We start from the raw sequence: 23,342 nt of genomic DNA on the forward strand, positions 1-23,342 counted from the left end.
CAGCCGGGCCAGCGCCGCCTGGGCGGAGCCCTCCAGCCCCTCCAGCTCCGCCCTGCGGGAGGCGCTGCTCTCGCTGGGGCAGGAAGGCTCGACCGAGCGCGCCCTGATGCTGGACAGACGCTCCAACACACGACCCCGCCCGCCCAGATCTCCACCTGAGAGGAGGCAGACAGACGTCTTCACTTCACCGTCCTGACTGTGTTTGAAGGCTTGAATGTGAAAACTGTACACCTGCGCTCTCACCGGGCAGGAAGCTCCCTTCTTCTTCGGTGGTGTCGGGAGCAGTGGCGGCCGTCGGGCTCACGGGCGCCATGGTGGAGGTCTTGAAGTAGAGCATGTCCAGGACGAACTTTGTGTCGTTGGACAGAGTGCTGCACTGCCGCTGCACCAACGCCGCTGCAGACACACAGACGTTCACATGGTGACAGGAAGTCTGACAAACACCTTTCAGATTAAAAGCACCAGCTGATTCAGAACACTGTGGAAATGTTTCTGGAGCTGAGTAGAAGGACAGAGACACACCAAAGCAGGACAAAGCTTGGAGACGTGCGCACATATACATGTATAGATATATAATGTACGTATATATTCAATCTGTGACTAATTATTCATTATTGAACTTGGTCTTTTGATTGATTAATCTGATTAGTTGTAAATTGATTATTGTTTTATTCACGTGGCGTCCACAGCAGCAGGTCGCCTCATGTCTCTGGTCCTCAGTGAAAGTGTCTCTGAGCAGGTTCATGAGGACACTGCAACAGAGACGTCATCCTGTCCACTGACAGCTGAGGACTGCAGTCAGCCTGTCCTCTGTTACTGACCCTGATGGATGATGGATGATGGAGCGCTGCAGTTACACCTCACCTCCACCAGGTGGAGTACCATCACCACAGCATTAGACTGGAGTTCAGAGGAAGCAGCTTTGTCCTGAACACTTTCCTCACACCTGTGTGTGTGTGTGTGTGTGTGTGTGTGTGTCTGTGTGTGTGTGTGTGTGTGTGTGTGTGTGTGTGTGTGTGTGTCTGTGTGTGTGTGTGTGTGTGTGTGTGTGTGTATCTCTGGACACTCAGAGGATCAGACCGCACTGACTCTGCACCATCATGTGAGGGTGGATGTTACTGTGTGTTTGATGCAGGTCATGTGGACCTGGACCAACAGGTGAACAAGCAGGCAGGCAGCAGGGCATTGTGGGTAACTGGAGTCTCTTACTGGGGTCGGTTTGGGGGTCTGAGGGTCCGTTTGTGTCCAAGCCGGTGGAGGCGGAGCCTGCAGACAAGAGAAGGACACACGTGATGAAAAGGTGGCGTGATGCTTTAAAAGGTGTTTGTGCTTCCTGTTTCCTGACAGCCTGAACCAATCACAGCTAAGCTTTCATTTCAGACTCGACAACATGTGACCACCGTGTGAGCGCCGTGTGACCGCCCTGTGAACGCTGCGTGACCGTCATGTGTTCTCACCTGATGGCTCTCCAGGTAGGACGCCGCCGCTCTCCTCTGCAGGCTGCAGGTTCGGGGTTGTGACATCATCAGAGGAGGCCAGCCCACCCTGGCTCAGGTGTTTACTCCTCCTCTTCTTCTCCCATTGCGCGGCCGCCAGGTTGCGCAGGAAGGTACCTCTGCGGGGGGGCAGGAAAGCAGGTGAGACAGAGACAACATGGCCGGCACGCCGCAGAATGCTTCAGGTGCCCTCAGATCAAACAGCCGTCACCTTCACCTGAATCCACTGATTACTGCATTGATCATCAATAATCGTGAGGCGTCTCCATTTTCCTTCTCATCAATAAATTTGATCCAAATACCACAAACGCTCACGGCAGCACCAAATGTGGATTCATCCGCCGCTGAAAATAGTCCCAAGAAGAGTTCTACTTCCTCTACAGCGAGCAGCTTTTCAAACACCTCCAGCACGAACCAATGAGCCGCAGACAGGAAGTGAGTCAGTACTGAGAGGCGGGACAACACGTCTGAACACGAGACTTACTGACGAGAAGAAACACAGAACACAGAGACAGGCAGACAGACTGAGAGACAACTGAGACAGCTGAGAGACAACAGAGACAACAGAGAGACAACAGAGAGACAACTGAGACAACTGAGAGACAACAGAGAGACAACTGAGACAATTGAGAGACAACAGAGACACAACTGAGAGACAACTGAAACAACTGAGAGACAGCTGAGAGACAACTGAGCCAACAGAGACAACAGAGAGACAACTGAGACAACTGAGAGACAGCTGAGAGACAACAGAGAGACAACTGAGACAACTGAGAGACAACTGAGACAACAGAGAGACTGAGAGACAACTGAGACAACTGAGAGACAACAGAGAGACAACTGAGACAACAGAGAGACTGAGAGACAACTGAGACAACTGAGAGACAACTGAGAGACAACAGAGAGACAACTGAGGGACAACAGAGACAACTGAAAGACAGCTGAGAGACAACTGAGACAACAGAGAGACTGAGAGACAACAGAGAGACAACAGAGAGACAACAGAGAGACAACTGAGGGACAACAGAGAGACAACTGAGACAACAGAGAGACGGAGAGACAACAGAGAGACAACTGAGACAACTGAGAGACAACTGAGAGACAACAGAGAGACAACAGAGACAACTGAGAGACAGCTGAGAGACAACTGAGACAACAGAGAGACTTAGAGACAACAGAGAGACAACAGAGAGACAACAGAGAGACAACTGAGGGACAACAGAGACAACAGAGAGACAACTGAGACAATTGAGAGACAACTGAGACAACAGAGAGACTGAGAGACAACAGAGAGACAACTGAGGGACAACAGAGACAACTGAAAGACAGCTGAGAGACAACTGAGAGACAACAGAGAGACAACTGAGGGACAACTGAGAGACAACTGAGACAACAGAGAGACTGAGAGACAACAGAGAGACAACTGAGACAACTGAGAGACAACTGAGAGACAACAGAGACAACTGAGGGACAACAGAGACAACTGAGAGTCAGCTGAGAGACAACTGAGACAACAGAGAGACTTAGAGACAACAGAGAGACAACTGAGACAATTGAGAGACAACTGAGACAACAAAGAGACTGAGAGACAACAGAGAGACAACTGAGGGACAACAGAGACAACTGAGAGACAGCTGAGAGACAACTGAGACAACAGAGACAACAGAGACAACAGAGAGACTGAGAGACAACTGAGAGACAGAGAGACAACTGAGGGACAACAGAGACAACAGAGAGACAACTGGGACAAGAGAGACAACAGAGAGACAACTGAGACAACTGAGAGACAACTGAGGGACAACTGAGAGACAGCTGAGAGACAACAGAGAGACAACTGAGACAGCTGAGAGACAACAGAGAGACAACTGAGACAACTGAGACACAGCTGAGAGACAACTGAGGGACAACAGAGACAACAGAGAGACAACTGAGACAACTGAAAGACAGCTGAGAAACAACAGAGAGACTGAGAGACAATTGAGAGACAACAGAGACAACAGAGACAACTGAAAGTCAACAGAGAGACAGACTGAGAGACAACTGAGAGACACCTGAGAGACAATAGAGAGACAGAGAGACAACTGAAAGACAACACAGAGACAAATGAGACAACTGGGGGACAACTGAGAGACAGACATTAAGATCACTTCAATCAGGATGAACCAAAGCCTGAACCTGGTCTTCACTGCAAACCAAAAACCAGACCAGCTCCAACACCAGCGATTAGACTCCACCCAGCAAACAGAAGACCAGAGCCACCAGCAACACACACACACACACACACACACACACACACACACACACACACACACACACACACACACACACACACACTCGCGGTCCGGCAGAAGCAGCAGAGCCCGGCTCCTCCCTCCAGCTCCCAGCATGCAGTGGGGCTGCAGCTGTACTTACTGAAACTTCCTCAGAACTGGTTTGTCCAGATTTACATTACAGTCCTCTGAGCTGCAGAGACAGAGACAGAGCTGAGACACGCTGAGACACACGGAGACCAGACCTGAAGCAGGTCTCAGGTTCACGGTCTCCAGTCCACAGAGGACAATTTATCTTACAAACAGAGAGACGCTTTAAAATGTCCAGGTCAAAGAAAGACGGTCCAACAGCAGCGATGGACACACAAAGACCAGCAGCTGGTTTTAATCAGACCAGATCTCACCTGCACCTGAGACGGTGGACACCAGGACACCTCCCAAACCATAATCACCATGGCAACAACACCCAACTGGACAACATGACACACAGTCTGGAGAATCCCCGGAGCCAACACACACACACACACACACACACACACACACACACACACACACACACACACACACACACACACACACACACACACACACACACACACACACACACACACACACACACACACACACACACACACACACAGGAGGAGAAGGAGGACAAGGAGGAGACGTATACTCACCAGAATACCAGGTCATCCTCCCCATAGCTGGGGGAGGACAGGAAGAGAAAAGACGAGTGGGGAGGAATTTTGGAGGAGGAAAGAAAAAGAGAAAGATTAGAGCAGATATTAAAAAGACACAATGAGGAGACAGAGAGACGGACAAAGACAGAGAGAGACAGAGAGAGACACACAATGAGGAGACAGAGAGACGGACAAAGACAGAGAGAGACACACAATGAGGAGACAGAGAGACAGAGACACAGAGAGAGAGACAGAGAGAGAAAGAGAGAGACAGAGACAGAGAGAGACACACAATGAGGAGACAGAGAGACGGACAGAGATGGAGACTCAGACTAAAGATGATTTGAGACAAACTCTTCAGACTGACTGCAGATGAAACCAGCTGATTCAACTGGGAACTGTGGTGGACACCAGTCAAACCAGTTTCACCAGGTTTACATGAAGATCAACATCTGTTGCTGTAGCTACGTTACCATGGTGACCACACATCCCAGTACAGCCCAGTTCATCTGCTTCACTTACTTAAAACCAGTTTTAGTCTCCGTCTTGTTACTGGGTGGCTCCGGGTTCAACTGGGACGACTGGTGAGAGAGGTCTGAGGAAGAGGAGCTGCAACACACACACACACACACACACACACACACACACACACACACACACACAGTAAGGACTTCAGCTTCCAAACAGTTTTCTGCCAGTTCATTCCTGTGTGTGTGTGTGTGTGTGTGCGTGTGCGTGTGTGTGTGCGTGTGTGTGTGTGTGTGTGTGTTAACTCTTGTGTAAAATTCACAACAGAGGAGGTCAAAGGTCACAGGTCAACGCCTCAGAGCCTGATTGGTCTGTGTGTTTGTTTTACAGCAGAATTCATGAAAACAAGAACATTAAAGGTCCATTTCATCAATATGTGATCGATCAGCGTGATCGATCAGTGTGATCGATGGGGGGGCAGCACCAGGAGCAGGCAGAGGGGCTGTGGGCTGCTCTGAGGTCAGCCTCGATGGTACAGACCTGCAGGCGGCTGAGGGCTCCTCAGAGATGGAGCTGGTTTTGGAGAAGAGCCTGGACTTCCTGCTCAGGCCCAGAGCCGACATGTGGTGGCTGAGGAAAGAGCGACTCCTAGTGGTCAAGACACCGCACAGCATGAAGAGAGACAGACAGAGACAGAGACGGAGACGGAGAGGAAGACATCAGAGACAATAAATCCACACCAAGTCACCCGAAACAAGAACAGAACCAGAACCAGATCCCAGACAGACATGCAGAGACCCCAGTCTGAATCCGACAGGTGAATCATTCTCTGTCGATCGATCGATCGATCAATAAAACATCAGCAGACAGAGAGAAATCATCCCTGAAGTGTTTCAGACGACCCAAAGGCACCAAACACTCAAAAACACACGTTCTATGTTCTACATGTTAAACGTAAGAACGGAGGACGAGACGCTGAAAATGATTCATGTTCTGCTGATCAGCTCATCGATTACTGATTTTCAGAGTTTTCATCACTTCACACTCAGATCTTGTGTCTCTGATGGATCAGCGTTCAGACTCTGAAAACTGAACCTCACAGGCTCACTGCAGGACCTGAATGGATTCTGATTGGATGGAAGCTTCCAGACTGAGCTCTGTTGTAACGACACGCTGAAGCCTCCAGAGGCCTGAGCTGAACTGTGCCCTTAAACGAGCCTCTGTGGACGAGATGCCAGCTGTGAGACAAACATGAGCAGAGACGTTGTTCATGTGCGGCGGAGGACCAACATTCCTGCTGCTTGAACTCAGAGCAGCTGTTTCCAAATAAAACACGCTGCTTCCCCCGTCCCTCCCCCATCCCCCGTCCCTCCACCGGACTAAACTTGGTAAACTCGGAGCAGCTGCAGAGGGCGACACTGCTGACGGAGTCCAGAAGAAGGTTCCTCTGCTCGCTTCCTCATTTTAACATGTTACAAAGGTTCTCAGAGACAACCTGGTCCTGCAGAGAAGGTTCTGAACGAATACTGATTATATCTACAAGTATCTGCTTCATGAGGACATCATGTCCCGCTCAGCATCCAGCCACCATCACTGAATGTCTGGTTCCATTCGACTGACCAATAACAGCAGTTCATACGTAAACTTTGTTACAAAGCACCTTTCAAATCAGAGCTACAAGGAAAAAACAGAGAAGCTAGCATCGTAAGCTAACACCACCACCTAACATCATCAGTTAGCTAGCATCATAAGCTAGCATAATAAGCTAACATAACCATTGAACTTCACCAGCTGACATAATCAGTTAGCATCGCAAGTTAACATCGTAAGCTATCTTCGCCAGCATTTTATGACTATCTATAGATCACCTGTGCAGCATGGTCACCTGACACAGCAGCGGAGGAATTTTTCAGGTGAAATCAAACTAAAGATGCAGAAACACGATGTCATGATGTCAAAGCTGTTAAAACTGATTGTTTTCTTTGGTTCAGGACGGCCTTTGTCCTGCATTTAATTGTGTGGTCCAGGTGAATTCAGGTGGATTAAATTATGATTCTGGTCCATAATCAACCCACAGCTGCATGAACACGACGAACTTACGGGCTGGACGGCGTCTTTGCGTCCTGCTCTGCGGCCACAGTACCGTTGGAGGCTGCGGGGGGGGGCAGAGGAGACCCTCTGTGGGATCCGGACGGACTGGAGGTGGGGCTGCAGGGGTCAGAGGTCAGCGGGGATGAGGCCCTGCTGCCGATACTCGCCGTGGGGCTGGGGGAGGAGGCAGAGGAGATGGCGGGGGAGGGCGGGAGGAAGGCGAGGGGTGTGGCAGACGCCGAGGGGGAGTTGCCTGCAGAGGAGGACAGGAGGTCGGGGAGGTTCTGGCTGGACGAGCGGCGGCTCTTTCGTACCTCCTGCTCACCAGCGGCCATCTTTCTTCTCTCCTTACGGATGTGAGAGGAGTCGTCTATCTCACCGTCCTCGTACTTCAGAGCCGTCTGCAGCACGCACGCACACACGCACGCACGCACACACGCACACACGCACGCACGCACACACGCACGCACGCACACACGCACACACACACACATTTTCCAGGTCATTACTTCACTCAAACTGTGCTGTTCATCTCCACAGGCTGCTGCTGTTTCTACAGTTACTGTGGTTGTTGTTGTTCTTGTTGTTGTTGCCGTTACCGTGGTTTCTCCTCACACTGTGACCTCTTGTTACCTCATATATGGTGAACTGCGCTCGGAGGTCCGGCTCTGTCCCCTTGTTGTTCATGTGCTTTTGCATGATGGTCTCCATCCCCAGCTGCTCCAGACTGTCTGTCACATCGTAGAACGAGTCCTGGTCAGGCAGCACTGCTAGAGTCTGACACACACGCACGCACGCACGCACACGCACACGCACACGCACACGCACACGCACACGCACACGCACACGCACACACACACACACACACACACACACACACACACTAAAGTGAACTCATGTTGTGATATACATTGATAACTCACAGTTCACACCAGTGACAGGTTCTACCTAAGAGGAGTGACTTCACATGTGTTTACCTTGTTGACTGTTTATTTACATTGTTGACTATTTATTGACATTGTTGGCGACTGTTTACATTGTTGAATGTTTATTTACAGAGTTGATTGTTTACATTGTTGACTATTTATTGACATTGCTGACTGTTTACCCTGTTGATTGCTTGTTTACATTGTTGACTATTTACAGAGTTGATTGTTTACATTGTTGACTGTTTGCTTACAGTGTTGACTGTTTATTTACATTGTTGACTATTTATTGACATTGTTGGCTGTTTGTTTACATTGTTGACTGTTTACAGAGTTGATTGTTTACATTGTTGACTATTTATTGACATTGTTGACTGTTTACCTTGCTGACCGTTAGTTTACCTTGTTGATGAGCGTCATTGCGAACATGAGGAGTTCTGTGTCGGAGCCGTTTCGCTCCTCCAAAACTTCCATCAGGTAACTCCACGGCTTCTCACCTACAAAACACACAAGCACCCACACGCACACACACACACACACACACACACACACACACACACACACACACACACACACACACACACACACACACACACACACACACGTTTCAAACGTTTGAGGAAGTTCAAGACGTCACCTTGGACAAACTGATGAAACAGACAGTTTTGGTTGTGATGCATCAGAGCAGGTCTGACGTTCAGTCTTCATAATCCATAAACGCATTCTTTGATTAATCGAGAACATAACTGACTGATTAACTGATAAAACCAACTGTGTGTGTGTGTGTGTGTGTGTGTGTGTGTGTGTGTGTGTGTGTGTGTGTACCTCTTTTCCCGTCCACTGTGTTAACAGCATTGATGAGCAGAGGACTGTTGGACTCTGAATATTCAACAAAGACGATGAGCAGCTTCAGAGACGTCTTCACCACCAGGCGAGACTGAGAGAGACAGACAGATGTTCAGCGTCTGTCCACCAGGTGGCCCCACAGCTCTGCTCTGACGGTTCAACCTCCTCTATCACTGACTCATCTCATCAAAATAGGAAACGGAAAGTTTGTCCTAAAATCTTGTACTGTCCATTCTGAGCAGAGCTGAAGATAATCTGGACCTCTGATATTCAAACAAACCAGCAATGCAACGCTGACCAATCAAACCCTGATCTAATCTGATCTGATCGATCAGAGGTGAATCAGATCTTCTGCTGCTGAATGTTCTGAAGACTCACCAGACTTCCTGTCAGAGTGTAGAGCCACTGAACCGTCTCATTGTGGTTTATCACCCCGTTCATACCGTCCACAAACAGCATGATCTGACTGAGAGCTGAGGACACACAGACAGACAGAGACAGTCAGAGACAGACAGACAGAGAGAGACAGAGACAGACAGACAGGTCAGCACTGCCTCCAGGTTTCCACAGGCAGCTCCAGCAGTCTGTCCTGCTCAGCTGACTCAGCTCTCTGTGGGTTTGTTGCTGGAGTGAAGCTCTGAGTTTCCATCACACTGAGCTGCTGCTGATGTCTGACTGACGAGGCTCTGCTGGTCTCAGATCAGCTCTCAGGACTGTGGATCTCCACTGTGGGCTAGCTGAAATGAAAGGGTTTTTGTACGCGTCCCTGATCTCAGGTCAGATCTTATCTTGGACGATGTCGAAGGACTGATTCAGGTTTCTGTGCTGATGACTAGAAGGATGGAAGTCCTGAACAGGAAGTAAAACTACGACCTCTTCACAGGCTGCAGGACGTCAGTGTGACACCCAGAGAGACGGACTGCAGGACGTCAGTGTGACACCCAGAGAGATGGACTGCAGGACGTCAGTGTGACACCCAGAGAGATGGACTGCAGGACGTCAGTGTGACACCCAGAGAGACGGACTGCAGGACATCAGTGTGACACCCAGAGACGGACTGCAGGACGTCAGTGTGACACCCAGAGAGACGGACTGCAGGACATCATTGTGACACCCAGAGACGGACTGCAGGACGTCAGTGTGACACCCAGAGAGACGGACTGCAGGACGTCAGTGTGACACCCAGAGAGATGGACTGCAGGACGTCAGTGTGACACCCAGAGAGACGGACTGCAGGACATCAGTGTGACACCCAGAGACGGACTGCAGGACGTCAGTGTGACACCCAGAGAGACGGACTGCAGGACATCATTGTGACACCCAGAGACGGACTGCAGGACATCAGTGTGACACCCAGAGACGGACTGCAGGACGTCAGTGTGACACCCAGAGACGGACTGCAGGACGTCAGTGTGACACCCAGAGAGACGGACTGCAGGACATCAGTGTGACACCCAGAGACGGACTGCAGGACGTCAGTGTGACACCCAGAGAGACGGACTGCAGGACATCAGTGTGACACCCAGAGACGGACTGCAGGACGTCAGTTTGACACCCAGAGACGGACTGGACCCAGGTGGAGTCTCACCTCTCAGGATGTAGTTCTGGTAGTTGTGGTCAGCTTCTGCTCCAACTTTGATGAAACACGTCAAACCTTCAGAGGCCACGAACTCTGGAACCAGGTCTTTATCATCCTGCAGACAAAAGACAGAAGAGACATCTGTCAGAGTCTGAACACCGTACGGGACCAGTTCTTCCTGTCTGGATTCTGGATTCTGGATTCTGGCCTGTGTTCACAGAGCGTGGTTCAGCGTTTACCTGGAACAGCTGCTTGAGAGAGAAGAGAGAGCGCCGGAGCTCTGGACCCTGAGAGTTATACAGCTTCTCTGAAACACACAAGAAGAAGAAACACAGGAAGTCACTTTACGGTAACCGTCATGGACTCACTGTCCGCCGCCGAGCGTCGCTTCTGTAGGTGAACATGTGACATCAGCTGAAGCCGATCAATGACCATCCATCAGCTGTCTGTTGGAGCAGCATCGGTCTGTAGCTGCAGGTCCACAGAGTCTTCTTCACTGAATGTGCTCTCAGCAGGATCGTTCATATCACAGAAACATAAACACAGCATTAAATACACAGAAGTACTAAATATTCTGAGCAATCGACAGCCTGGAGCTGAACGAAGCCCAAAGAGGAAGTCTTTAAACAAGGAGAGGCTTCTTTTGTTGGGGGGGGTGAAACTATTTCCTGTTTGTTTCTCTCACAGATCAGGACCCCGACTCATTCTGTGTTTCAGAGGAAATGATTTTAAATGAGTTCATAGAGACGAGGACAGAATTCAACCAGGAAGACCAGAAGAACCAAAACTCCACACAGAAAAGGCACAGACAGAAAAAGGCCAACGCTGCTAACACAGCTAAAACAGCTAACACTGCTAACACAACTAAAACAGCTAACGCTGCTAACACAGCTAAAACAGCTAACGCTGCTAACACAGCTAAAACAGCTAACGCTGCTAACACAACTAAAACAGCTAACGCTGCTAACACAGCTAAAACAGCTAACGCTGCTAACACAGCTAAAACAGCTAACGCTACTAACACAGCTAAAACAGCTAACGCTGCTAACACACCTAATACTTCCAAAACAGCTAACACCAATAAAAAGGCTAACGCTGCTAACAGAGCTAAACCAGCTAATGCTGCTAACGCAGCTAAAACAGCTAACGCTGCTAACACAACTAAAACAGCTAACGCTGCTAACACACCTAACACTTCCAAAACAGCTATCACCAATAAAAAGGCTAATGCTGCTAACACAGTTAAAACAGCTAACGCTACTAACACAGCTAAAACAGCTAACGCTGCTAACACACCTAATACTTCCAAAACAGCTAACACCAATAAAAAGGCTAACGCTGCTAACACAGCTAAACCAGCTAATGCTGCTAACGCAGCTAAAACAGCTAACGCTGCTAACACAACTAAAACAGCTAACGCTGCTAACACAGCTAAAACAGCTAACGCTGCTAACACAACTAAAACAGCTAACGCTGCTAACACAGCTAAAACAGCTAACGCTGCTAACACACCTAACACTTCCAAAACAGCTAACACCAATAAAAAGGCTAATGCTGCTAACACAGCTAAAACAGCTAACGCTGCTAACACACCTAACACTTCCAAAACAGCTAACACCAATAAAAAGGCTAATGCTGCCAACACAGCTAAACCTGCTAATGCTACTAACGCAGCTAAAACAGCTAACGCTGCTAACACAACTAAAACAGCTAACGCTGCTAACACAGCTAAAACAGCTAACACTGCTAACACAACTAAAACAGCTAACGCTGCTAACACAGCTAAAACAGCTAACGCTGCTAACGCACCTAACACTTCCAAAACAGCTAACACCAATAAAAAGGCTAATGCTGCTAACACAGCTAAAACAGCTAACGCTGCTAACACAGCTAAAACAGCTAACGCTGCTAACACACCTAACACTTCCAAAACAGCTAACACCAATAAAAAGGCAAACGCTGCTAACACAGCTAAAGCTGCTAACACTGCTAAAACAGTTAACACTCCTAAAACAACAAATAGCTAACACAGCGAACACCACTAAAACAGCTAACACTACTAACACCAATAACACAGCTAACACTGCTAACACCGCTAAAAGAGCTAGCACAGCTAAAACTACTAACACTGCTCACATAGCTCACATAGCTAACACAGCCAACACTGCTAAAACCCCTAACACCACTAACACTGCTCACATAGCTAACACAGCTAACACTGCTAACATCGCTAACACCAATAACACAGCTAACACTGTTAACTATGCTAAAACAGCTCACACAGCTAACACTGCTAACACCAACAGGACGTCCAATAACAGACAGAGAAGAAGAAGTGTACATCTTTACACAGCGTGTTAGAAAAAAAGAGGATCTGAAACACAAACAAACAGTCAGTCAGGAACCGCAGGAAGTCATGGCAACACAAAGAATACATCACATCCTGTTGAGTATGAATGGACTCAAACCAACAGCTGGGCACACACGCCACTCTCCCCACTAGAATTATGGGACGTCAGAACTCTACGGGTCGAGGAGATGGGTTTACTGGTCAGATTCCAGAATGTACTGGAAACGAACGTCCAGCAAACCTTTAATGTCAACTGGTTACCAGCTGTGACCTCAGGTAACCTGACCAGGAGAGGACGCATTCAACTCCTGTACTTCAGAGAGAGTACTAATACCACACTGCAGAGTCTGCTGTCCTCTCCAGACACAGGTGGACCACAGGTGGACCACAGGTGGACCACAGGTGGACCACAGGTGGACCACAGGTGGACCACAGGTGGACCACAGGTGGACCACAGGTGGACCACAGGTCATAAATGTAAAGCATTGATTTAGAACGAGAGGCGGACTGATCAGAAACTCCTCTGCAACGTCTTTGCTCTCATGAGGCCATGAGCACGTACTCAGCATTACATCAACACGATAACGGTTCAGTGTTTATTAGAGAGAGAGTGTGTGTGTGTGTGTGTGTGTGTGTGTGTGTGATGCAATTATATAACAGATCAACATTTTGATTGGCTGAGAGCCTTGTTGACATCAATTATCATACCATTACTGGCTGACGACCTCTGAACACACACACGCACGCACGCATGCACGCACAGAGTCTTGCTGGGATGTTTGTGTGGGACAGAGTCACGACAGAGGATGAAGAGTGAGGAAGACCAAACACACGTGAAGCAGCTGGAGGACAAAGACTTGAAGAGCAGGACGATTCTTTGTGTTTGTGACACTCAGGACATCTGTGTGAAGACACAGGAAGTCTGAAGAGACGCAGACATCACTTCAGCTCAGACGTTCAAACGTCTCTCAGCCAGTGTGTCCAAAGTGCAGACAGCTGTATGACTGAGCTGGACTCAGTGTTTACTGAGGACTAAACAGGAAGACGCGTCTCAGCCTTTGATGTCGTCCTCCTGTAAATTCACGTGTGAGCACAAGAGAGAGGCTGCCGACTCAGCATCTGTCCCCTGAGTCCATGAGGACACAAACCCTGCAGGGGTAAAGAGCCGCTCCACTGATCCACAACCAGGACCTATTTTTGAGTTCTCAGTCAAAATACCAAAAAACCCAAAAGTGCTGCTGTTGTTGCAGCGTCTCTTCACAGCGACAGGCCGTTATTACGAAGCTGTGATCAACACTTTCACAGCCTGCAGTCAGCCGGCAAACATCTCACAGGAGGACGAGACATTTTCAGCTGATCCAGTCGATAAATCTGCACACAGACAGACAGAGAGGTCCACGTGGACTCCCTCTGGATCGTCTAAACGAGGACTTTCCACCTCGGTGTGAAAGGCCGCACGAAGCCTTCAGTGTGAGCAGAGGTTTGTTTTTCAGGTGAGGCTGCTGTGAGACGTTTTCAGAGGGGACCATGAACGCCTCGCAGTATCTGTAGCAGCGCTAACGTTAGCGAGTCGACCCTCCGCCGCAGCTGAGCTCTCAGGTTCAGGTCTGTCTGTGGTCGGACCAGAGGAGGACAAAGACATCAGGTGGACGAAAACACACAGAAGTGTGAGATATTGAGTTGCTTTGACAAGTTTTTCGGCCTTCATGGCCTCGTTTCCTGTTTTGTCTTCAGCAGTTTTCTGTCTGACAGCATCACATAAATACACTGTTATCATGTTTCCACTGAGCGAACATTCAAACCACAGACTCCACGTCTGTCTGTGGAAACATTCAACATGTCTGCAGCTCCAGTCCAGCCACACTCATCCAAACTCATCCCGACACACTGCAGCAGAAAGTTTGTCTCAGGAGGAATCCAGAGGTTTGACAACGTGCTCGATGGGAGACGTGGGACGGATGGGACCAATGACAGATGACTAAAGCGAGCGCGAGGCAGATTACAGAGCAGCAGTTTGAGTGTGGCAGCACAGGAGAGGTGGATCCCGGCTGAGCTGCGGTCAGCAGACACAACCTTTGTCTGCGTTAACGAGGAGTTAAATAAAGCTCAGAGAGGACGCTCAGAGAGGACGCTCAGAGAGGACGCTCAGAGAGGACGCTCAGCAGCCCGCGGCTCATGGAGAGCTTCACACCAATCACAAAGCAGCGTCTGTCTGCCTCCAACAGCTGGAGCTGAAGGAAACGCTCCGTCCCAAAATATTTCACCACAGAAGCTGAAGCACTGATTCACTCGAGTAAAAATAAAGAGATGAGGTCAGAGCTCCGCCGCAGAGGCAGAGCAGCTGCTGTTCACGCGCTCAGCGTTCACGCCATCACTTCTGTTCTGTTCAACAAGCAGCCAACACATTGGTGGACAGGAACACGTGGACGTGGACGTCTCATCAGGACGTAAAGGTCTGCAGCCTCTAACAGCAGCGTACAGCGAGCACGTCTTTATATTTGACCCTGAGCTCAGAGCCTCAGAACCACGACGCCGACCACAAACACAACGTTTATCCTGCCGCACCTGCACAGCTAACTGCAACTGCTAACCGCTAACCGCTAACCGCTAACTGCTAACCGCTAACCGTGAGCAGCCGACTGGAACACACCATTAAGACTGATCCACAGGCCACACACACACACACACACACACACACACACACACACACACACACACACACACACACACACACACACACACACACACACACACACACACACACACACACACACACACACACACACAGCCTGTAAGACACGGACGAGGGAAGAAAAAGCAGACAAAGGTCCACACAAAGACAGGAAGAGGACGACGTTCGCTGACTCAGAAGCTAACACGAGGAGGAAGAATCCCGCAGGTTCAACAGCAAACGAGACAAAATTAAACACTGAAACCTCTGACTGGACGATGAGGACGATGAGGAGGAGGATGATGATGATGATGGTGCTTCTGGATGTCACCATCACCATCGTTGCCTCATCTCCCATGATGCATCTGTCCTGAGCTCAGTGGGGGCGCAGAGAGGATGGATCATCAGCTCTGAAGCAGCACAGACAGACAGAGACACCTGAAGGCAGAGCGTCAGCCTGTCCCCCGTCAAGCAGAGCGACGGGGGACAGGCTGGTGTTCAGGACCCGTGAGGACAGACGTCCTGTAGACGTCCCATCTTAACACGAACCCCTGCAGCCTGCCTCACTGGACTCACAACATGAAGTCGTTTGTCATTTGTGAGACGCCTGGAGGACATCAACGTCCCCTGCAGTTAGCAGAATGATTGTGATGTGACACGTCCTGGAAAGCTGAAACCTGGTCTCTCAACCAGGATCTCAGATGAGAGTTTGTCCTGAAGGTGGCGCTGCAGGAAACCTCACGGGTGAACGTGTTGGACACGTGTGGTAGATGGAGACATTTGGACTGAAGTTGACATGTCATCAAGACAGACGTGTCCATGGACACCCAACAGCTGCTGAGGTTCAGGATCTTGATCCAGACCAGGCCTTGGACTGACCAACATCACCTCAGACTCTGCCTCTCACAGCAGGAAGCGGCTCGTCTGACTGGCCGAAACAGGACGGCCTGTGAACCAATCACTGCGGAGCTCTCTTTGGACCTGATGCCAGGTGTCTGATGTTTCTGAGCAGGAAGCTATAAATATCATTTGTTTACTCCTCCAGAGTCCACAGGACTACGTTTCCCATAATGCACCTGGGCAGCGCTGTCCACCACAGCCACGTCTGCACAGACTGCACTGAGATGACCCCGATGACATCACTATGACATCATCTGGGTCAGAGAGCTGGTCTGCCATCGCTCAGAGCACAAACATCCATTTCATAACACTGTGTGAGTCTCTGGACTGTTCTGGACGATGGCGTCCACCTCTCAGTCTGTCCGTCCGTCCATCCGTCCATCAGTCTATGAGGACGGTGAGTCATATCATCCAACTTTGACCCAACATGGCTGCCAGCCAGCCACAGTTTCACTGGATTATAAAGAGCAGTAACTGTTTTATGATGGTTTGTGCGTGTGCGTGTGCGTGTGCGTGTGTGTGTGTGTGTGTGAAATTCCTCTCTCCTGACCGCACTCCCACACATAGACTGGAGTAACTGTTTGTGTACGTGAAGGGCAAAGGACTCATGTTGCATTCAGGTCCAGTCAGGCAGACGGTAAATCTGATCTTCGTGGAGCTCATCGGTCAGCTCAGCTTTCAGGTTTTGAACAGCGAGCGCTAAATGAAAAGTGTTTTGGACGATGAAAACTGGACATCATGACCTCTGAGACTCTTTATGGCAGAGGTGCTGGACTGTAATTACACAGGCGTACCTAATAAAGTGGCCCAGAAATAATCATCTGGGTGGAAGCTCAGCTCATCCTCTGAGACGACGCCGGGACGAAGTGTTTGTGAAGACGACTGCTGGACGTCCATTTCAAACAGTGGAGACAAACAAGCTCAGTCAATCAGATTCAAGATCCAGAGACAGACAGAGAGACAGAGGGACGGGGGGGGAGCGGGAAGGGTTCATGTTTGTCCTGCAAGGACAGGAAGTGACCCAGATAAACTTAGCGTGGTATTTCCTGTTTGTACCAGTGTAGCTCGCTGAGATGCTGGAGGTCAAACATCTGAGCGGAGACAAACCTTCTGGACGTTCTGGTTGGATGATGCTGTTGATGACATCATCAGTAAAAACCAATCATGTCAATAAAACAACAAACAAGTGATGTCATCAGTCACCAGCATGAGTCCTGATCCAACAAAACCAGCAACTGGATCTGACTTCAGATCAGAGTCCTGACAACCAAAAACCTGGTCCAGTCTGGGCCAGACTGGAAGAGACCTGGTCTACCTGACCCTGCTGTGGGGATTTGTGTCCAACCTGCAGGAGTTTCTGACTGAACGAGTCGAGCAGGATCCCCTGAAGGCGTCATGAAGCAGCTGTCAGTGTTCCAGTGGAGATCAGGACATGAAGCAACATGATTCATGAACAGGAGCATGAAACGGTTTGTGAGGACAGACCATGACGTCCTCTGCTCTCATCTGTGTCCTGTCCTTACACTCTGGCTGTCTGTCCGTCTCACCTGCGTGGACGAGCTTCACCTGCACGTCCTTTGAGCAAGAAGGAGACAGTGTTCATCCGGTTCGTGAGGCCAGCGGGGGAGGCAGCGGGGGAGGCAGCGGGGGAGGAGGCAGGTCTGACTCTGAGCTCCCAGCCTGGAGGAGGAAGCATGCTGGGAAATCCCCTCCAGAGCAGGATGGGTGGGGTGATGGCAGGCAGCGCCGGGGAGGACGAACTCTGCCAGAGTTTCCCAGGAAAGCGTTCACATGACATTGACTGCTCTCAGAGGGTGAAGCCTCCAAGTCAGACGAGAGCAAAGACTCCAAGACCAGATCAGCGATCAGGAGGTCCAACACTTCACTGCAGTACTGACAACTGAACGCAGTCGTTGTGAGCGCAGCTGTGTTTCTGTGCAGGTCTGAACTCGTTCTGCCAAGATCCTGATCTGTTCACTTCTCTGACGATCAAACTCCGACAGCCACACTGAAGACGATCACTGCAACCCTCCTGTTAGCAGCTCCTGTTAGCCCTCCTGTTAGCGCCTGCTGTTAGCCCTCCTGTTAGCAGCTCCTGTTAGCGCCTGCTGTTAGCCCTCCTGTTAGTGCCTGCTGTTAGCCCTCCTGTTAGTGCCTGCTGTTAGCCCTCCTGTTAGTGCCTGCTGTTAGCCCTCCTGTTAGCGGCCCCTGTTAGCAGCTGCTGTTAGCAGTCCCTGTTAGCACCTCCTGTTAGCAGCTCCAGTTAGCGCCTGCTGTTAGCCCTCCTGTTAGCGCCTGCTGTTAGCCCTCCTGTTAGCGCCTGCTGTTAGCCCTCCTGTTAGCGGCCCCCTGTTAGCAGCTGCTGTTAGCAGCTCCAGTTAGCGCCTGCTGTTAGCAGCTCCAGTTAGCACCTGCTGTTAGCCCTCTTGTTAGCGCCTCCTGTTAGCCACTGATCACTGTGAGAGTGAAAAACATGAAGAGTCTCGGGGGAGTTCTGCAGTCAGAAGTCATATTTGTGATTCCTAAGTGGATTTATGGATGTTTAATCATGGGGTGATGGTGATGATTATATCTTCAGGAACTGTCACGCTCAGTCTAAAAATACGACAGCAGCCAAACGACAAAAACCACCTTCCTGCCGGCTCAGCAGGCCGAGCTTCTGCTGCAGTTTGTCTCATCTGACGGTGAACTGAATCGTGTGTTTGTTCTGTCACAACAGGAAGTTGTTCTGCGTCTCCTGGTGAAATTTTGATCCTTACTGATGAAGAGATGGGTCACAGGGTGGCCTGATGAAGCTGCACAGCTAACATGCTAACACATTAGCTTCTCCCTGTTTTCGCTAAGGTTTGGTTTCTTCTTCTGAACTCTTTGTTTTCATTTTGTTCCACAAAACGTTCTTGAAGCTGTCACAGAGTTATCTTAGCTTAGCTTAGCTTAGCTTAGCTGCTCCAGTTTATTAAAAGCTGTATCAGCGTGACGTCCTTCAGTCTGCTGATGGTGTGTGAACCAGGCCTCTGCTGGGACAAGTTTATAAAACTTCAAGCTTCAATAAAACAGCACGGCAACACACAGCTAACAAGCTACGGAAGTTTCCTCCATTTTGGACTCTCCATCCAATCAGAGGTCAGAAACGTCAGGACAGTATGCTATTGGTCAAGGAGCAATTTGAAGCTGCTGGTGTGACTGAACCTGAAGAAACCCTCAGACCCACCAGACCATGTCTCTCACACACACACACACACACACACACACACACACACACACACACACACACACACACACACACACACACACACACACACACACACACACACACACACACACACACACACACACACACACACACACACACACACACACACACACACACACACTCTAAACAACTGGTTTAAGAGTTGAACTCGTCCCTGCCTGAAAGCTTTGCAGCATTGTTTTAAAATCCTTCAAGAAAACAGAAGTCATGAAAAACTGAAGCCTCTCGGGCTTTCAGAGTCCGGCTGCCGCGAACACAACAGGAACCAAACCGGCTCAGATAAGGTTAAAAAAGGCCAAGGCTGAAAATAAAAACCCTGAAACCAGAGTGGAGGTTTGGTCTGCGGGGATCAGAACAGACCAGCAAACAGTCAGAGGAGGAGCGCTGCTGGAAACCAACACAAACACAGGCAGCGGCCCAGAGGAGAGATAAGAGCTGACCTGAGGTCTGCTCATTCTGACACGGTGAGCAGGCTGCAGGGGACTGATGAGGACCAGAGGTCAGCCACAGGTCAGCCACAGGTCAGCCACAGGTCAGCCTGGACCGCTTTCCACCTGACACGGAACAACATCGCCTGGACCAAGGACTTCACACAGCGGTCACATGGTCCAGGAGCCAATCATCAACGAGGAGCAGCAGACGCCACTGAGGACGAGCGTCTGCGTGGCAGCAATGATGACACGATGGTCAAAGTTTCCAGCTGCATTCAAAAGATGAGACAACTTTATTCACACTGTCCAAAATCACAACGCTCCACGACGAGTGCAGCTAACGAGCTCCTCTGTCCGAGAGCCTCCCCAAAATCTCCTTTAATGGAGAGCACAACAGAAGGAGGCTCAGGAGGAGCAACAGGAGGGGGACTCCTCTGCAGGACGGACTGACAGGAAGCAGATCTCTCATCTACAGAACAAACCAAAGCACCGACATGGACAATCAGGATGATGGAATCAGTGCAGCTGAAGACACTGAAAACTGATCCCCAGTCAGCCGAACGTCACCATCAGTGACACAAGATGACTTCAATATCATGACGAACAACCACGAGGACTGAACTCTGAAGATGACTGCAGCGACGTTCATCACAAAGCTGATGACAAACACATGACTCAGAACAACAGGACGTCCACTTCCTCATCAGTCAGAGAGCGGCGGCAGCTGCTCCTCCTCCTCCTGCTGCTGCTGCGCTGCTGCAGGTCCAGGCGAGACCAACAAGAAACACGTCGAACTTCGTCTTCTCTGGAAGCGGTCTGATGCGTTCTATGGAAGCCCACTGTGGCCAAAAAGACACGCAGGAACAGGAAGAACTCACAGGCTAAAGTCTTATAAATGAAGCTAAGTGGAGCTTTAGTGGAGACCTTTGGAACCACTGTGGACACGAGGCTGGAACATCAGGAGCTCCGAAGAGGAGAACGTGCTGAAGTCTGAACTCAACAGTCATCAAAAATGAAACTTTCCACCCGCAGAAGATCTGCGAGAGGAAATCCTCCCAGCTGAGCAACACGTCAGCGTGGTGAGAGTGTGGAGACTCAACAAGTTTCCCCTGAGTCATCACTGCTGCAGCGGGGGGGGGCAGGGAGGGAGAGGAGGAGGGGGAGAGGAGGAGAGGGAGGGAGAGGGAGAGGAGAGGAGGAGGAGAGGGAGGGAGAGGAGGAGGAGGAGGAGACAGAGGGAAGGAGAGGAAGGAGGAGGAGTGAGGGAGGAGCAGGGGGAGGGGAGAGGAGGAGGAGGAGGGAGGGAGGGAGGAGGAGAGGAAGGAAGGGAGAGGGGGAGGAGGAGGAAAAGGAGGAGAGGGAGGAGAGGGAGAGGAGGAGAGGAGGGGGAGAGGAGAAAGGGGGAGGAGAGGAGGAGGGGGAGGGAGACAGGGAGGGAGAGGAGGAGGGGGAGAGGAGGAGAGGGGGGAGGGAGGGAGAGGAGAAGGAGGAGGAGACAGAGGGAAGGAGAGGAAGGAGGAGAAGTGAGGGAGGAGCAGGGGGAGGGGAGAGGAGGAGGAGGAGAGAGAGGGAGGGAGGAGGAGAGGAGAGGAGAGGAGGGAGGAGGAGTGAGGGGGAGAGGGGGAAGAGGGAGGGAGGAAGAGAGGGAGAGAAGGAGGAGCAGGAGGTAATTACCCAGGATGGAGTGAACACGAACGGAGAGCTGAGTCCTCAGGATCACAATGGGCTTCTTCCCTTTTCTGTGGACAGAGAGACAGACAGAGAGACAGACAGAGAGACAGACAGAGAGACAGACACGTGAGAACAGTGACAGAAACTTCAGCTCAACTGAGCTGCTGATGCTGATGATGATGATGATGATGACAATGACGACAGATGATGCTGATGACGACGATGACGCTGATGATGACGATGATTACATCAAATCGAACGCTTTGATCTTTGAAGAAGATGCTGAATGTCTTAATTAGTTTCACATTAACGAGCTTAATGACAGAACAGTCTGCGGCCTGCAGCCATTGGCTCAAACACCGGACACGACCACATGTCCAGCATGAACGTCTCCCTGCTGGACGGTTGCTGAACCTCAGCACGCCGTCTTCTGTCTGAGGGACAGCAGGTCCACAGGACTGGAGCTGCTGAGACCTGATCCCAGAACAGTTTCCACATAACACTACACGAGCAGACTGCAGCCTGCTGCTGGGATTAGAGTGTGGAAAGAACGACAGCATGGAGGAATGGAAAGAATGAGAGAGAGACAGACGGAGACAGACAGACAGACAGACAGACAGAGAGGGGGAGAGAGAGAGAGAGAGAGAGAGGGAGAGGGAGGGAGAAAGACAGAGAGAAAGAGAGGGAGAGGGACAGAGACAAACAGAGACAGAGACATGGAGAGGGACAGAGAGAGAGAGCGAGAGAGAGAGAGGGAGAGGGACAGAGACAAACAGAGACAGAGACATGGAGAGGGACAGAGAGAGAGAGGGAGAGGGAGAGGGAGAGACACAGACAAAGGGACAGAGACAGGGGGAGACAGAGACACAGAGAGAGAAACTGGGGAAATGAGTTTTTGTTAGTTTTAGGCTAAAAAAGGAACTTTGAGACTTTTTGTAGTCTTCGCAGCAGTAATGTGTGTGTGTGTGTGTGTGTGTGTGTGTGTGTGTGTGTGTGTGTGTGTGTGTGTGTGCGCGCACGCTCTGACACTGAACCAACCAGCGTCTCCACTGGACGTGCAGCTGACCTCAGGACAGACTGTTTGTCTCATGTTTCCTGTTGTTGACATTATAAATAATTTGATGTTTACAACAAACACAAATGTGAAGATTCACACCTGCTGAATCAGGTGAGGTGATCACATGATCAGCTTACCTGATCAGGATGAGCTCATCAGTTATTATTACTCCATGATAACAACAACAACAACAATTATTATTATTGTTGTTATTATAATTTTGTTTCCAACCATAAGATCTTTTCACAGACACGTTCACTGGCCTCATCTTATCTTATCTTATCTTATCTTATCTTATCTTATCTTATGACACTGTGCGGCCATGACAGGAGGGCCAGAGGAGGTAAAAGTCTTACGTCACGTCTTCATAGAAGCTCTCCAGCTCGTCCCTCTGCTCAGCCAGAGACGAGTCCAGGTCCAGATAGTTTCCATTAGGAGACAACTGAAGGGTGCACTCCTCCAACTGAGAGACAGACAGAGACAGACAGAGACAGACAGTTAGACAGAGAGACAGCTCAGCTGACAGTTCTGTCTCAGGGTAAACTGATCCATCTGAACAATCGGTCGATCGATCGGTTTGTCTAAAGTCAGGAATCAATAACTGGTCCGGCGGTGCGTTCACTGTCTGTCTGTTCTTCTGCCTTCATGATGGA

At 50.1% G+C, this 23,342-nt stretch overlaps 1 protein-coding gene across 1 annotated transcript in view; it reads right to left on the reverse strand.

Annotated features, from left to right (window-relative positions):
- The window catches only part of fhod1 (formin homology 2 domain containing 1), a 37,037-nt gene that overhangs the window by 7,859 nt on the left and 5,836 nt on the right, over positions 1-23,342 (reverse strand). The window contains exons 2-18 of the mRNA XM_070968093.1: positions 23,046-23,152; positions 21,636-21,700; positions 10,596-10,663; positions 10,366-10,471; positions 9,156-9,250; positions 8,757-8,868; positions 8,334-8,428; positions 7,639-7,782; positions 7,015-7,406; positions 5,455-5,562; positions 4,969-5,055; positions 4,444-4,470; positions 3,909-3,959; positions 1,458-1,615; positions 1,210-1,266; positions 244-396; positions 1-155 (exon numbers count right to left, since the gene is read on the reverse strand). The exon at positions 1-155 is cut by the window's left edge and continues 15 nt beyond it. Of these exons, the coding sequence (XP_070824194.1) occupies positions 1-155; positions 244-396; positions 1,210-1,266; positions 1,458-1,615; positions 3,909-3,959; positions 4,444-4,470; positions 4,969-5,055; positions 5,455-5,562; positions 7,015-7,406; positions 7,639-7,782; positions 8,334-8,428; positions 8,757-8,868; positions 9,156-9,250; positions 10,366-10,471; positions 10,596-10,663; positions 21,636-21,700; positions 23,046-23,152 (1,980 nt within the window). The remainder of the gene's footprint in view (positions 156-243; positions 397-1,209; positions 1,267-1,457; positions 1,616-3,908; positions 3,960-4,443; positions 4,471-4,968; positions 5,056-5,454; positions 5,563-7,014; positions 7,407-7,638; positions 7,783-8,333; positions 8,429-8,756; positions 8,869-9,155; positions 9,251-10,365; positions 10,472-10,595; positions 10,664-21,635; positions 21,701-23,045; positions 23,153-23,342) is intronic.

Source organism: Chaetodon trifascialis, chromosome 1 (genome assembly GCF_039877785.1).
Source record: "Chaetodon trifascialis isolate fChaTrf1 chromosome 1, fChaTrf1.hap1, whole genome shotgun sequence".
NCBI lineage: Eukaryota > Metazoa > Chordata > Actinopteri > Chaetodontiformes > Chaetodontidae > Chaetodon > Chaetodon trifascialis.